At 37.1% G+C, this 17022-nt stretch overlaps 2 protein-coding genes across 3 annotated transcripts in view; one reads left to right on the forward strand and one right to left on the reverse strand.

Annotated features, from left to right (window-relative positions):
* The window catches only part of LOC127872791 (nuclear exosome regulator NRDE2-like), a 28118-nt gene extending 16092 nt beyond the window's left edge, over positions 1 to 12026 (forward strand). The window contains exons 5-9 of one of the 2 annotated variants that reach the window (XM_052416183.1): positions 3864 to 4118; positions 4488 to 5897; positions 6278 to 6396; positions 6940 to 7008; positions 11082 to 12026. In XM_052416183.1, coding sequence (XP_052272143.1) covers positions 3864 to 4118; positions 4488 to 5897; positions 6278 to 6396; positions 6940 to 7008; positions 11082 to 11210 — 1982 coding nt within the window. In that variant the 3' untranslated portion in view covers positions 11211 to 12026. The remainder of the gene's footprint in view (positions 1 to 3863; positions 4119 to 4487; positions 5898 to 6277; positions 6397 to 6939; positions 7009 to 11081) is intronic. The other variant, XM_052416184.1, reaches the window with a different exon arrangement.
* Positions 12027 to 14309: 2283 nt separating this feature from the next.
* Positions 14310 to 16897, reverse strand: LOC127872801 (uncharacterized). Its single transcript, XM_052416207.1, has 2 exons — positions 15211 to 16897; positions 14310 to 15180 (listed from the first exon to the last, which is right to left on the reverse strand). The coding sequence occupies exons 1-2, from the start codon at positions 15464 to 15466 to the stop codon at positions 14810 to 14812; spliced, it is 627 nt and encodes a 208-aa protein (XP_052272167.1). The 5' UTR covers positions 15467 to 16897; the 3' UTR covers positions 14310 to 14809.
* Positions 16898 to 17022: the final 125 nt, after the last annotated feature.

Here is a 17022-nt window from a genome sequence, read left to right on the forward strand (position 1 = left end):
GGGTTGTAATTCCGGCCTTAAATTATCAGCAATTTTATTGAAAAGTGCTGTAGAAATTATTGTTGCACAGGCACCTGTGTCAATTACAAAATGACAAGTAATATCACTGAGTAATGTTTTCAGCAAAACTGATGTTCCTAAATTAATCCCTCTGCATTTCACAATTTTATAAAGTTGTCGTTCGCTAGGTTGGACCAATACAGGGCCGTTTGTACCAGTCCTTCCTAGTTTAACTTCTTGCTTCCCAGGTTTCCGCCATTATTCCGTTTGCAATCGCGTGAAATATGGCCATTTAAGCCACAGTTATAACACACAATATCTTGCGGGGTCCTAGCAAACTCCTTGCGAGGTTGTTGAGAAGTAGCCCTCTTATTGGGTTGTTGGTAGGACTGCCGGTTAACAGTCTTAGAGTTTTCATCTGATTTGCAAGAATATCAATTTTCTTGCCAATTGAAGACTTGATGTCTTTGCCGAAAGCCTGAAGTCTCTCCTCTGTAACATATTCAGCAGAAGCTGGCTTGCTCGATTGCTGCACCTCTCGTACTCGGGCGCTGCCTTTCACTTCATCTTTAAGACTATTGTAGGTCTCCAGAATAGTCCTAGCCTCCTCGATGGTCTTTGGATCCTTCATGCCAATATTCAGGGCAGCATGTTGATCCTGTAAACCCTTAATGAAATAACGAATGTTAATTGTCTCCCTTGTTATTCCATCCGCAGTGGGGTATCCTTTAATCACCAGTCTCCTAATATCAGAGACATATTCCGCTAACTTTTCCTTCGGTTGTAGCTTACGACTTTCCAACTCAGCCAGATAAGAGGAACTGTTACGATGTTCCTTATATCTCGTCTCGAGAGCCAACATCAATTTACTATATGATGCTGTGGTTTCTGATGTCGTCTGGTTGAAGGCAAACTCAGCAGCCTCTCCTCTGAGACTACTTTGAAGACGGAATAAACATTCATCTTCATTCCAAGCGCAAGATTCTTGTAAAGCTCTAAAAGGCTTCACAAAACTTTCCCAGGAAGTCTTCCCATCAAATAAGACTTGTCTTGGCATGGGTATTTCATGCCCCTTCCTCCTTGGAACTCCCCTGTTTTCCCAAACTTCTGCCCTAAACAATTCATTTGCCTTTGACAGAATTCTTATCTCATCATCTATTTCTGCGCTTACTCTATTAATTTCATCTTGATATTTATTTATCATAGAATTTCTTTCGCGAGTGGAATCTTGTAAGTTCCTTTCTCTGGTTTCTTCCGAGATCACCAGTTTCTTTTTTAAGTCAGCAATTTCTTGCCGAAGCATTTCTTCTTCACTATTATCATCGGACATGTTGATTATTTATTATTGATATCGTACTGATATTACACTATCACTATGACACTATTTTACACCAAATGTAAGAGATAATCCATTTAATTATAGCAAAGCAAATGCTATAAACCCTAGAGCCACTTTACAGATTTGTACACTGTCTTCAATTTAGCCATCCGATCTTCACTAATAGGTGTAAAATAATAATAAACAAACTCATTGAAAACACTATCTGAATAACTTGGGATTGATTTGCCTCTTCTAACTAAAATTGTATTTTGTGGCAGATGTCTTTAATATATTTCAACAAAACATGTAACTTTTCTTTCAGAAGGAGGACACCTCTTGTAAATTTTAGCAAAAGTCACTTTCGCTTTGTTATTATCCATTGTTAATAGTGATATTTAACAAAATTTAATCGGATTTTGATTGTCCCACACGACCCTTGGGTGTTACTTTCATGAGAGCATCTTTAAGTTGACTAATTTCCCTTTCTAGGTCTGTAATTTTATCTTTTTTTTTTCATAATAATGGCACGAACAACATTTGTAAATTCATCCCATTCTTCCCGAAGATGATCGCACAAGTTTCGAAATTCAAGGCCAATCTGATGTAACGAAGCTTCTCGTTCAGTAAGTTGTTCCATCAATTTTCTGAATTCTTACACAAACGCACGTGTTAAAGTACATATCCCACCGCTTGGCACCAGTGTCGCAAAATTTGAACTTCGATGGTAGCAATCAAAGTTAAACCTTGCGCAAATTATCTCAACTAAATTTTAATTTAGTCAAGAACCTGTGGTCTTATTTACGGATGCTGCCACCAGTCCATTTGGACAAATTTCCATGTTACTTGTTCACTAGCCGAGCTAGTAGAAATTAAATAAGTCATTTGTTTCTACCACTACAGTTTATTTACATTATATACACGTATTATTTTAGCATTTTCCAACAAAAGTCAAACATTAGACATTTAACTCACATACAAAATATTTTAAGTTTAGATACATTCCAACAACTCCCGAAAAACATCCAAAAGCCTTCTCCCCCCTTTTTAATATAACTTCAGGTTTATATACTTAAACCCCTACCCGAACTTTCAGGTTAACCTGAATCCTCGGTTAACCTGAATCCTCGGTTAACCTGATAAACAGGTCTGTCACAATTCTTAAACTTTAAGGGTACCTGAAATTGTACTTAATCATGGACCTGACCATTCAATACCGAAGTGTCAGATACCCATTGATAAACAATTATCCCCCATCGATAAGCAATTATCCAGAACTAATCTGATAATGAGAGTTGTAGGTGTACCTGAGTTTACATACATGTTTTATGTAGTAAAATATTGATACGAGTATTAATGAATAATACCTCAAAAAGTGAAGAAAATCATTATTGCTATAAAACATTTTAGATGCAAAATAGTAAAAGAATCACTAATAAAAATCAAATGTATGATTTTTAAAAACTGCAACACTACTACTACTACTACTACTACTACTACAACTACTCTACTACTACTACTACTACTACTACTACTACTACTACTATTACTACTACTACTATTTCTTTTGCTACCACCACCACCACCTACTACTACTACTACTCTATTACTACTACTACTACTACTACTACTACTACTACTACTACTACTACTACTACTACTACTACTACTACTACTACTACTACTTCTACTACTACTACTACTACTACTACTACTACTACTACTACTACTACTACTTCTACTACTACTACTACTACTACTACTACTACTACTATTTCTTCCACCACCACCACCACCGCCGCCGCCACCACCACCACCACCACCATCACCACCACCACAAAAAAACGTTTTCAGTGACAAAAAACGTATTCACACAATGGCTGCTACTACAACTTATAGCCCATATAGGGGGGCATGCATGTTTTACAAACAGCCCTTGTTTAACATTCAGCATGGTGTCCGCTCTCTAATTCAAGTAGTTTTCATCCGATCTTCACCAAAGTTGGTCAGAAGCTTTATCTAGATGATCTGAAGGCCAAGTTCAAACATGGGCCATGCCGGATCAAAAACTAGGTCACGGGGTCACTTAGTACGTTATACACATTCAGCATGGTGTCCGCTCTCTAATTCAAGTTGTTTTCATCTGATCTTCACCAGGCTTGGTCAGAAGTTGTATCTTGATGATGTGTAGGTCAAGTTTGAACATGGGCCATGCCGGGTCAAAAACTAGGTCACGGGGTCACTTAGTGCGTTTTAAACATTGAGCATGGTGTCCGCCATTTTTTGTGATCGGTCACAATATTTATATCGACTTATATAGTGAATAACCTTAACAATCTTCAGGTTCAGCAGTTTTATATTTGGTGTATACTGTATACCGGTAGTATAGTTGTCTTCCACAACAATTGTTTCAGTCATACACCTAGGTTAGAAACTGGCCATGCCCCCCCCCCCCCCCCTTACATAGGTGAGCAATCTTGGTCAATTTAGTCCCCCTTGTTAGTGAAAACAGTTTGTATTCCTGACATGACATTTTTTGTTTCAGAAATCTTCCTGCAATATTGTTATTTCCTCAAACAAGTTGGTTTCAAGGAGAGAGCCGTTGCCTCGTTTCAAGCTCTGATGGAGTTCAACTTTTTCTGTCCTCCTTCTTTGAAGAGTGTTGCTTTGGAAACCAAGATCTCTGCCTTTGAAGTGTTCTGGGAGAATGACTCAGCTAAACTTGGAACAAAATGCGCTTCAGGCTGGAAAAATAATCTCAGGGAAGGTCAACAAAATGCAGATGGTGAACCAGCAAACAGTAAGAATGAGTTCTTTTAAGATTGTTGTCTGCCTTTAATAAACTTTTTGAATTTATTATGAATAATGGTATATATGATAAAGCTTGTGTTGGTTAGTTTTGTTAGAGACAGGGTACAAAATAATTTTGCTTGAAAAAGAATTGGTATGCATATTCTTTGTTCATTGTAATAGTGATTACACTTCTTTACTATAATAAAGTATGGTTTTGAATACAAAATTAATGGAAGTCTGGTAAAGCCGACAGTGTTTACTATCAGAACAGCTTGTTTATACTTACATTTGGTACCCATTTGAGATGTATGATCCAACAAATACTGTATAAAATATATTCAAATCTTATTTAGACAATATTTTTTGTATTATTTAGGCTTTTTTGAAGAAAAAGAAGAAGAAATAATTGGAAGGAATAACCCAAAATATAAAACGTGGCTGGAAATTGAGTTGCTCAGAGAAGAGCACCACTGGTTACCATGGAAACCAAACACTTCCCAGGGTGAAACAGAAGACAGTTGTGACGATCCTGAACGCATGGTGGTCTTTGATGACATAAGACCCATCTTATTTGAAGTGCCTGAAAAGCACCATTATCATTTAGTTCTTGCTTTCATAGAGTTTCTTGGCTATAGGTCACATGATTGTGGGCCGTCCATTTTTGCAAAAAGTGTGGAGGCATTGCATGATAAATCTGGTTTGAAAGTTTCAATAGGAAAAATTTGCAAGGTACAAAGCCTTAATGATGATAATAGTGACACACTTTATATTGTGAATACTTTTGCTGTGACACTTCTAAGGCAGCTGATTCCCTGTTTCAGTAATCACATAGGCACCAGTCTTACACTTTTGGCTTTACAGATAGAATTGAGTCGCTTTAGAACTAACAACCTCACCAAAAATGATAAAAAAGAAATACGAAAAATTATGAAAAATGCTTTGAAAGAAGACAGAAACCGGAATAATTTAGAAGTGTGGTCCATGTATGTAAATCTGGAAAGGATGATAGGAAAAACAGGGGAAGCTGGTGGTATTGTGGAGACTGCACTAAGTATGTACAGTGGAAAAAGCATTGAGCAAGTGAATAGTGAAAGTTACGGGCTGATCGCGTTATGTACTACATACTGTGAAATCCTTTTGGGCATTGACCTCTGTGACCCTACAAGCCTTCTGGCCAGGCAGCCTGGTATTTCCATGGCAATCAAGAAGAAAGTCATGGGGTTGCTATGCAACCTAATGGAGGGCAAGAAATTCTCACCCAGTGACGAAAATGTTATTAACCCAGCATCAGTGTTGAAAACTACCTCAAAATTTGTTAAATCTATTGACAGTGCAGCTCAGATGTTTTCTCAGACATCAGACGAATGCTGTAAACAAACTGTTCTCCAGCTTACTTGGTGCTATGCAGTGTTCTGCCTCAGCAGAACTGACCTGAAGTCATGCCTTGATGCAATAGAATCTGCAAGTGAGAACATCAGTTCATACACTAATGATAAGACATTCAGGAAAGTATTTTATACATTTCAACTGAAACTCATTGTTTACTACATGTCAGTTGCTTCCACCCCACTGTCAACACTACGGGTTTATTTGGACAGAGCTTTGACAGATTTTCCAGAGGAGGCAGTGTTCTTGTCCTTGTTTCTTGATGTTGAACGGAAGTCAAAAATTAGCGGTAGAATGAATCGGTACTTTGACAGGTTGTGCAGAAGCTTAGTTTCACCTGTACCGTTACTGATTGCAGTTCAACATCTATGTGACGTCTTGGAAAAAAGGAACACTGAGGGTTAGTAACTTAGTAGGGTTGTGGTGCTGAGTGCATTTTTTATCTCGGCCAACTCATTACACAAGTGGACTTCTTCTTAATTGAGCGACTGCCTGAAATTGTAAAATTTGTCATTTGAATTCACCGTTAGTTGTGGGTTTTAAATGTTGGTGAATACAATTTTAATGTGTCAGAGACTAGATATGGAGCAAATTAATATAAGAAATAGATCTACGAGTATTAACATTTTGATGCTTCCTCTTTTTAACAAAATGTATCTTGGTTCTACAAGTCTTTGAAATTATGGATATAAATACATGTAGAATAATTTTTTGGTGTTAAGACGGATTCTTCTTTGGGCTAAATTTCACTCTAAATAAGGTAATTCACATTGATTGTAGCAGATGACACTGTCAGTCCTGGACTGGTTCATCGTGCCAGGAACTGGCTGGAACTGGGCCTCTCACAAACCAGTCTACAGCACTCCCCACGGATATGGAGGCTCTACTTGACACTAGAGGTAAATTGGAACACAGTGCTGAGATCAGATCTATTTTTGGGTCCAGTTCCTAAAATATTCTTTAAAAAATCGTCAAATTTAAGTAGCAGTCAATTATCAATCTTTTATTTTGAGTTTGTGATATTTTTAAATGTTAAATTTTGTTTATTATAACGTAGTTGATGTATTCAAATTTGTCTCAAAAGTTTGATATAATGTCTATATTATTTAATTCATTTCTGTCATAAGTCAACATGACCAGGTTTTAAGATATTTTGATTGAGTGTTTCAAGTTTTGAACAATAAGGGTTTTGTAAGGCAGCTACCTGTAGAAAGTTTGTTTAAGGATGTCACTTGACAATTAAGATATGTTGAAGTATATGATGCATAAATTTATGTTTGTACAATCATTTAAATGATGTAATTTTGCTTTTATAGAACTTTCAAGCTAAATGTCTTTGTGATAATTTTGTTTTCTGTTTATATTGCTCTATTGTGCAAATAATTGTCTGTGACTGATAACTCCTACAAAATAAAATTCAAATTGATGGATTTCTTCTTCAGAACATGGTAGCAAGTGGAAGACAAAAAGGTATCTTCTACCGTGCAGTGCAACAATGTCCTTGGGTCAAGGTGAGTCATAAAGAGATGATAAGTCTGGTCCATTTCAGTTGAAACATACAGAGATGATTAGTCTGGTCGATTTCTGTGTAAGCATACAGAGTTGATTAGTCTGGTCCATTTCTGTTGAAACATACTGAGCTGATTAGTCTGGTCCATTTCTGTGTAAACATACAGAGTTGATTAGTCTGGTCCATTTCTGTTGAAACATACAGAGTTGATAAGTCATAAGTCTGGTCCATTTCAGTTGAAACATACAGAGATGATAAGTCTGGTCCATTTCAGTTGAAACATACAGAGATGATTAGTCTGTTCCATTTCTGTTGAAACATACAGAGATGATTAGTCTGGTCCATCTCTGTTGGTCCATTTCTGTTGAAGCATACAGAGATGATAAGTCTGGTCCATTTCTGTTGTAACATACAGAGATGATTATTCTGGTCCATTTCTGTTGAAACATAAAGAGATGATTAGTCTGGTCCATTTCTGTTGAACCATGCAGAGATGATAAGTCTGGTCCATTTTTGTTGAAACATACAGAACTGATTAGTCTGGTCCATTTTTGTTGAAACATACAGAGATGATAAGTCTGGTCCATTTCTGTTGAAACATACAGAGCTGATTGGCATGTTCCATTTCTTTTGAAACATACAGAGCTGATTAGTCTGGTCCATTTCTGTTGAAACATACAGAGATGATTAGTCTTGTCTATTCTGCTGAAACATACAGAGATGATAAGTCTGGTCCATTTCTGTTGAAACATACAGAGCTGATAAGTCTGGTCCATTTCTGTTGAAACATACAGAGATGATTAGTTGGGTCCATTTCTGTTGAAACATCCAGAGCTGATTAGTATGGTCCATTTCTGTTGAAACATACAGAGCTGATTAGTCTGGTCCATTTCTGTTGAAACATACAGTGATGATTAGTCTGGTCCATTTCTGTTGTAACATACAGAGATGATTAGTTTGGTCCATGTCTGTTCAAACATACAGAGATGATTATTTTGGTCCATCTCTGTTGAAATATACAGAAATGATTATCCTGGTCCATTTCTGTTGAAACATACAGAGATTATTATTCTGGTCCATCTCTGTAGAAACATACAGAGATGATTATTCTGGTCCATCTCTGTTGAAACATACAGAGATGAATATTCTGGTCCATCTCTGTTGAAACGTACAGAAATGATTATTCTGGTCCATTTCTGTTGAAACATACAGAGCTGATTAGTCTGGTCCATTTCTGTTTAAACATACAGAGCTGATTAGTCTGGTCCATTTCTGTTTAAACATACAGAGCTGATTAGTCTGGTCCATTTCTGTTCAAACATACAGAGATGATTAGTCTGGTCAATGTCTGTTGAAACATACAGAGATGATTATTCTGGTCCATTTCTGTTGATGTGTCCAAATTCATTTAATGATGCATTTTTATCCATATTCACTGTTGGTTACTCATAAGAATCTGCATAGGTTGTGGTGTTTTAAACTTACAACAATTCAGTCCCACGTCATTTTATAGCAGTCAAATACGAATCTGGATTTCCCATATGGCAGAGAAGCCAACTGCCTATGTGCCCTGCAACTTTAAGGAGCCCCATGAGACCGTGACGAAATACAAAAAATATTTACTTGCCATGTTACTTACTTATTCTAATGACTTGACAAATCCAATTATTTTTTATCAATCTTGTTATCTGATTAAATGCTTGACATTGTCTTACCAAGTGACACTCATTTGCAAAACCATATTGCTTTGCTGGTGATTTCGTTTTTAATATGTCCATAAGGTGGCTCAGACTAGAGTTTTAGTAGGCACTAGGCAGACTAGGGGCCTGAGACAGGCGAGGGGGCCATTAAAGTTTCACTTCCTATGGGTATACACGTTGCTTATCCGGCACTGTTCAAATGTCACCAAAATCTAGCTCTAGCACGCAGAGTAGGACATTTAGGTTGTATAGCCATGATGAGGGTGATTTCGCAGTGATGAGTTTCTATTATTGCCATGATTGGTTAAGTTCACATATTATTACCAGGGTCTTGGTGAATTGCTATGATTCGCTGTTATTTTTCACTAATCTCACTATAAATTGCGACAAGCAACCTAATAAATGCAGTGTATAATCAAGCAAAAGAAGTGAAATGACTTTTAGATGTACAATGCCTTTTGTGTCCCCTACCGGTTTCACCGGAGGGGACTTATGGTTTGCGCTCTGTCTCTCAGTCAGTCACACTTTTCTGGATCCTGCGATAACTTTCTTAATATTTTTTCATGAAACTTGAAACATGGATAGATGGCAATATGGACATTATGCACGTCATTTCATTTTGTTCCTAGGGTCAAAAATTCTGGTTGCTATGGCAACAAATAGACTAGAAATACTGCTGAAAATGGTGTTTTTTCTGGATCCTGCGATAACTTAAAAAGTTCTTCATATTTTTTCATGAAACTTGAAACATGGATAGATGGCAATATGGACATTATACGCGTCATTTCATTTTGTTCCTACGTCAAAAATTATGGTTGCTATGGCAACAAATAGACTAGAAATACTGCTGAAAATGGTGTTTTTTCTGGATCCTGCGATAACTTTAAAAGTTCTTCATATTTTTTCATGAAACTTGAAACATGGATAGATGGCAATATGGACATTATGCACGTCATTTCAAAAATTCTGGTTGCTATGGCAACAAATAGACTAGAAATTCTGCTGAAAATGGTGTGTTTTTTTCTGGATCCTGCGATAACTTTAAAGTTCTTCATATTTTTTCATGAAACTTGAAATATGGATACATGGCAATATGGACATTATGCCCCTCATTTTGTTCCTACGTCAAAAATTCTGGTTGCTATGACAACAAATATAAAAAAAGAATAAAAATTCTGACAATGGTGGAATTTCAGACAATGGTGGAGCCGGTAGGGGACATATATTGCTTGGCAATAGTCTTGTTGTATGGGTATTATTTTAACCTTATTAAGACAGAGTACTTTTTACCAAAACTCTATCTTCATTCTTTATATAATTATTTATCAGGGTATAGTAGAAATAATGTCAGATTTGTCAGTATTTATCTGTCAATAAGTAATAGTTTGGACTTGTGTAGGACATCAATGATGAGAGTGCTAGCCGAGAGGGTGTTAGCGAAAGTATTTTATAGCCATACATCATGTGACATTCATTTGTTTATTAACAAATTGATAACAATAATGTTAAAGCCACACACCTTGCCTCTGACTTTGATATGAAATACATGTTAAATCAATACATATAGATGCAATTAGAAAGTGTGCAAAATTGTCATTAAATCTATTGCCTAGTTAGCAAGTAATTTATCATTTTTCAAACAGTACCGCTTTTAAAACCAAAAGTACGATTTCTAGACTTATACGTCCATTCATCTCGAAAAACGCGATTATTCTTAAGTTTAAAAGCGAAAAAATACCTTGTAACCACCAGATATATTCTAATTGGCATAGATATAATTAAATCTATAGCCTAGTTAGCAAGTAATTAATTATTTTCAAACAGTATCGCTTTTAAAACCGAAAGTAGGATTTCTAGACGTAAATGTCCATTTCGACAAAAGCGATTATTTTTAAGTTTTACAGCGCAAAAGACGTTTTTCTACCTTGTAACCACCAGATATATTCTAATTGGCATAGATAAAATATGTTTCTTATTTATACTTAAATTTACTATGCCAAATAAGGTGTGTGGCTTTAAAATTACGGGTATGTCAATTCTAGCATGATTTTAATAAAATTTGTACAATAAAAGTTATAGCTATATTTTGCTATACTGTGGTCCCTTCAGAACCTCCTTTTGCTGAAAACTTTAACATAAATTTTAATTTTTGTGTATTGTACAATCAACGTAGTGTCATGTTGGAAAGTACTTTAAATGATTAAGGGATGCAATTAATATGCTCACTAAACAACAGTTGCTTGGACCGTTAAGTCATAATTTTATGTATTTTAATTTTCTTATAAGTAAACTGCTAACATCATACATAGCATGTTTGCTATCACAGTTATATCACCTAAATCTGTAATATAACTGTAAGTGTATATGATTTCAGAGCATCTATCTGGACGGTGTGAAGTACCTTGGAGACAGTGAGCTGCAGGAAATAGTAGATCTCATGACAGAGAAGGAAATCAGAGTTCAAATCCCCGTGGAAGAACTTGACATTCTCATCTCTCCATAGACACAATTTGGCTGAATTAGGGCTCTTTGTCTGTCTCCACTGAAGAACATATGTGTCGCGTTCTGAGAAAACTGGGCTTAATGCATGTGCGTAAAGTGTCCTCCCAGATTAGCCTGTGCAGTACGCACAGGCTAATCAGGGACGACACTTTCCGCTTAAACTAGATTTTCGGTAAAAAGGGACTTCCTTTAAACGAAAATTACCATTGAAGCGTAAAGTGTCATCCCTGATTAGCCTGTGCGGACTGCACAGGCTAATCTGGGACGACACTTTACGCACATGCATTATGCCCAGTTTTCACAGAACAAGACACATATTGTGGATTTGTCCATGTCCAAACATCTGTTGTCAAGGCATCAGTGCCTCTGTCACATGTGTACTATGTACTTTCCAATGCAGGGCGATTGCACTGTAACCATTGTTAACCCTTTGCATGCTGGAAAAATTTTCGTCTGCTAAAATGTCGTCTGCTGAATTTCTAAAATAAGCATTTTCTTCGATTTTTTTCAAAGAATACTATCAGAATATCAAACAGTTTGGATCCTGATGAGACGCCACCTTCTGTGGCGTCTCAACTGGATCCAAACTGTTTGCAAAGGCCTTCAAAATTTGGTTCCCGCACTGAAAGGGTTAAAATTGCTCCCTAAATGGGGTTTTTAGAATGTACTTTACTTACAAATGTAATGGATTTATTGGCATGAAATTGAATGTGTGAAATAAGTGAAATGTTGTGGGCATTATTTATTAATTCAATAATTACAAATCAAAATTTAGTGATATGTACATATATACATGTAATAAATAATTGATTTAAGATACATGTCTTTATGATTTTATTGTCCTCTACTGGTGAAACCGGAGGGGACCTATGGTTTGCGCTCTGTCTGTCTGTCTGTCAGTCACACTTTTCTGGATCCTGCGATAAATTAAAAAGTTCTTCATATTTTTTCATGAAACTTGGAACATGGATAGATGGCAATATGGGGATAATGCATGTCATTTCATTTTGTTCCTACGTCAAGAATTCTGGTTGCTATGGCAACAAATAAATATAATTAAAAAAATACCGACAATGGTGGAGTTTCACCGGTAGGGGACAATATTGCTTGGCAATCTCTTGTTAATTTAGTTACCAACTACTTTATATATTTCATGATTTAAAACAGAAATGGGAAACCATTTTTATTGAATAGTGATAATTATGTGCGGATGTTAATGTTTTTTTGCCATACTTCATTAAATCTGTATGTGTGTGGAATGTTTGCAATAAAGACATTGTAACCAGCATTCATAAACACAAGGACAGTAATACCTGAAGTAAACAAGAGATGTGTTTGTCAGAAACACAATGCCCCCTATTGCGCCGCTTTGAAATAAAATTTCAGTATATCATTTGGCAGGTTTATAAATTATCGCCCTTTTAAAGCTTATTACTTCCCTTGGATTGTATTTTTTACTTTTGATCTTGAAGGATGACCTTGACCTTTCACCACTCAAAATGTGCAGCTTCATGAGATACACATGCATGCCAATTATCAAGTTGCTATCTTCAATATTGCAAAAGTTATGGCCAGTGTTAAAGTTTTCGGACGGACGGACTGACTGACTTACGGACAGTTCAACTGCTATATGCCACCCTATCTACTTTACAAAGATAAAACACCGGGAGCAAGAGTACACTTCAAATGATTAAGTTGAACACTTTGGGAATTTTAATGAAAGGAAACATTGTTGTTTTAGACCCAGAGAGTACAGGGGTCATGAACGTGTCATCTGTTGTATCAAAAACATGTCAACTGTTGTGCCAAGGGTCATGAATATATCAACTGTTGGATCATAAACATGTCAACTGTTGTGACAAGGATCATGCATATATAAACTGTTGGATCATAAACATGTCAATTTGTGCCAAGGGTCATAGACATGTTAACTGTTATGCAAAGGGTCATGAACATGTCAACTGTTGTTCAATTGTCGTGAACATGTCAACTGATGTGCCAAGGGTCATAGACATGCTAACTGTTATGCAAAGGGTCATGAACATGTCAACTTTTATGCAAAGGGTCATGAACATGTCAACTGTTGTGCCAAGGGTCATAAATATGTCAACTATTTGGCCAAGGCTCATTAACATCTAAACTGTTGGGCCAAGGGTCATGACAAGTCCAACTGCTGGGCCTAGTATCATGAACAAATCAACTGTTGGTCCAAGGGTTATTATCCTGTCAACTGTTGTGCCAAGGCTCATGAACATATAACTGTTGTGTCAAGGGTCATGAACAAGTAAAACTGTTTTGCCAAGAGACCCGAACATTTCAACTGATATGCATGCTAACTGTTATGCAAAGGGTCATGAACATGTCAACTTTTATGCAAAGGGTCACAAACATGTCAACTGTTGTACCAAGCATCATGAACATGTCAACTGTTGTGCAAAGGGGCAGGAACATTCCTACTGCTGTTCATGTGTCATGAAGTGTCAACTAATGGGTAAAGGGTCATGAACATGTCCACTGTTGGGCCATATGCATTTCAACTGTTAGTTCAATGGCAATGAATATTTCATCTGATAGACCAAGGGTCACGAACATAACTGTTATGCAAAGAAACATGAACATATAGAATGTTTGGTCATGTGTCATGAACATTTTGACTGTTGTGCTAAGGGTCATAAGCATGTAAATTGTTGTGCCAAGGGTCATGTCATATGTTGTGCCAAGGGTCATGAACATGTCATATGTTGTGCCAAGGGTCATGAACATGTCATATGTTGTGTCAAGGGTCATGAACATGTCATATGTTGTGCCAAGGGTCATGAACATTGAAAGTGTTGTGCCAAGGGTCATGAACATGTCATATGTTGTGTCAAGGGTCATGAACATTTAAAGTGTTCGGCCAAGGGTCATGTCATATGTTGTGCCAAGGGTCATGAACATGTCAACTGTTGTTCAAGGGTCATAACCATGTCAACTGTTGTTCAATTGTCGTGAACATGTCAACTGATGTGCCAAGGGTCATGAACATGTCAACTGTTGTGCCAAGGGTCATGTCATATGTTGTGCTAAGGGTCATAAACATGTCAACTGTAGTACCAAGAGTTGGACTTAGTCATGAACAAGAAAACTGTTGGCCGAAAGGTCGTGCATATGTCAACATTTTATCAAGTGCCATGACAGGGTGCAGGATCACGTGACTGTGGGGTTCACCATTAAAGGTTTATGGAACTAAACACACCGGTTAGTCCAGCTTTATTTTAAATAACTTTCAAACCATTTTTTCTTAAATAATTTCAGTGTATGCATAAAAGACAGTTTTTATGCTGCTTATGGTATTTGAAGCACATAAAAATTACTTTATTTAATAAGCTTGTGTTCTTGGCTGAAATTTTGATGTGTTCTGCATTCATGTAGTGACCATGAACATGGTGATGCTGCAACGTGAAATTTTGGCACCAATTTCAGACGTATTCAAGGATTTATTCTTAAATCTTAAGATATTGGCACAAACTGCAAGAAAAACGGTCTTTTATGCACTTAAGATTTTTTTAATGTATACCAATTACTCGAGATATTTGCAAAATGAAGTGCTTAACAGTGTGTTTACAGCCCGTGATTAAACTGCTGTGAACTCCGTTGATCCTGCACCCTGATAAACATGTCAACTGTTGAACCAATGGTAATAAACATGTCATCTGTTGAACCAATGGTAATGAACATGTCAACTGTTGAACCAATGGTAATGAACATGTCATCTGTTGAACCAATGGTAATGAACATGTCAACTGTTGAACCAATGGTAATGAACATGTCAACTGTTGAACCAATGGTAATGAACATGTCAACTGTTGAACCAATGGTAATGAAAATGTCAACTGTTGAACCAATGGTAATGAACATGTCAACTGTTGAACCAATGGTAATGAACATGTCAAGTGTTGAACCAATTGTAATGAACATGTCAACTGTTGAACCTATGGTAATGAACATGTCAACTGTTGAACCAATGGTAATGAACATGTCAACTGTTGAACCAATGGTAATGAACATGTCAACTGTTGAACCAATTGTAATGAACATGTCATCTGTTGAACCAATGGTAATGAACATGTCAACTGTTGAACCAATGGTAATGAACATGTCATCTGTTGGGCTAAGGGTCATGAACATGTCAACTGTTGGACCAAGTGTTATAATCATGTCAACTGGTGGGCCAGGGGTAATGAACATAACAGATGTTGGGCTGAGGGTCATGAACATTTCAACTTTTGGGCAGTCATGAACATGTCAAATGCTGTGCCAAGGGTCATAAACTGTCATCTGTTTGGCCAAGGGTTATGAACATGGCAACTTTTTTGCCAATGTTAATGAACATGTTAACCATTGGGCAAAGAGTCGTGAACATGTTAACTGTTGAGCCAATGGTCATGAATATGTCAACTGTTGGGCAAAGGGTCATTAGCATGTAAACCATTGGGCAGAGTCATGAACATGTCAACTTTTGTGCCACACTGTCATCTGTTGGACCAAGGGTCATGAACATTTTAACTGTTGTGCCATAGTCATAAACATTCATCTGCTGGGCCAATGTTCATGAATATGTCAACTGTTGGGACAAGGGTCATGAACTGTCATCTGTTGGGCCAATGTTCATGAACATGTCAACTGTTGTGCCAAAGAGTCATGAACATGTCAACTGTTGGGAAAAGGATCATGAACATGTAAACTGTTGGGCAAAAGGTCATGAACATTTCAACTGTTGTGCCAAGGGTCTTGAACTGTCTATTGTGCCAAGGGTCATGAAAATATGAAAAGCGTCTTGAACATGTCAACTACTGTGCCAAGGGTAACGAACATGTCAACTATTGTGCCAAGGGTTCTGAACGTGTAAACTGTTGGGTTGGGCAAAAGGTCAGTAAGTAACATGTCAACAGTTGTGCCAAGGGTCATGAACATGTCAACTATTGTGCCAAGGGTTCTGAACATGTAAACTGTTGGGTAGGGCAAAGGGTCAGTAAGTAACATGTCAACAGTAATTGTGCCAAAGGTCATGAACATGTCAACTGTTGTGCCAAGGGTAATGAACATGTCAACTATTGGGTAATGAACATGTCAACTGTTGAGCCAAGGGTCATGAAAATTTAAAGTATTGGGCCAAGGGTCATGAACATTTCAACTGTTGTGCAAAGGGTCTTGAACTGTCATCTATTGTGCAAACGGTCATTAAAATATCAACTGTTTTGAAAAGGGTCATGAACATGTCAACTGTTGAACCAAGGGTAATGAACATGTCAACTATTGGGCCAAGGGTCCTGAACATGTCAACTGTTTAGCCAAGGGTCATGAACATATTAACTGTTGGGTCAAGTGTCATGAACATGTCAACTGTTTAGCCACGGGTAATGAACATATTGACTGTTGGGCCAAGTTTCATGAACATGTCACCTGTTTAGCCAAGGGTCGTGAACTTATTAACTGTTGGGTCAAGTGTCATGAACATGTCAACTGTTTAGCCAAGGGTCATGAACCTAATATCAACTGTTGGGCCCAGTGTCGTGCCAACTGTTTAGCCAAGGGTCATGAACATATTAACTGTGGGCCCAAGTTTCCTGAACATGTCAAATATTTAGCCAAGAGTCATGAACTTATTTACTGTTGGGTCAAGTGTCATGAACATTTCAATTGTTGGGCTACACATAGACTTAGCAATTATTATACTCAAATGTATGTGTAAAAGCAGTGTCTATTATAACTATGAACGCTTATAAGCAGTGTCTATCATAACTATGCTTGCTGATAAGCAGTATAGACAAAAA

This window comes from Dreissena polymorpha, chromosome 3 (assembly GCF_020536995.1).
Source record: "Dreissena polymorpha isolate Duluth1 chromosome 3, UMN_Dpol_1.0, whole genome shotgun sequence".
NCBI lineage: Eukaryota > Metazoa > Mollusca > Bivalvia > Myida > Dreissenidae > Dreissena > Dreissena polymorpha.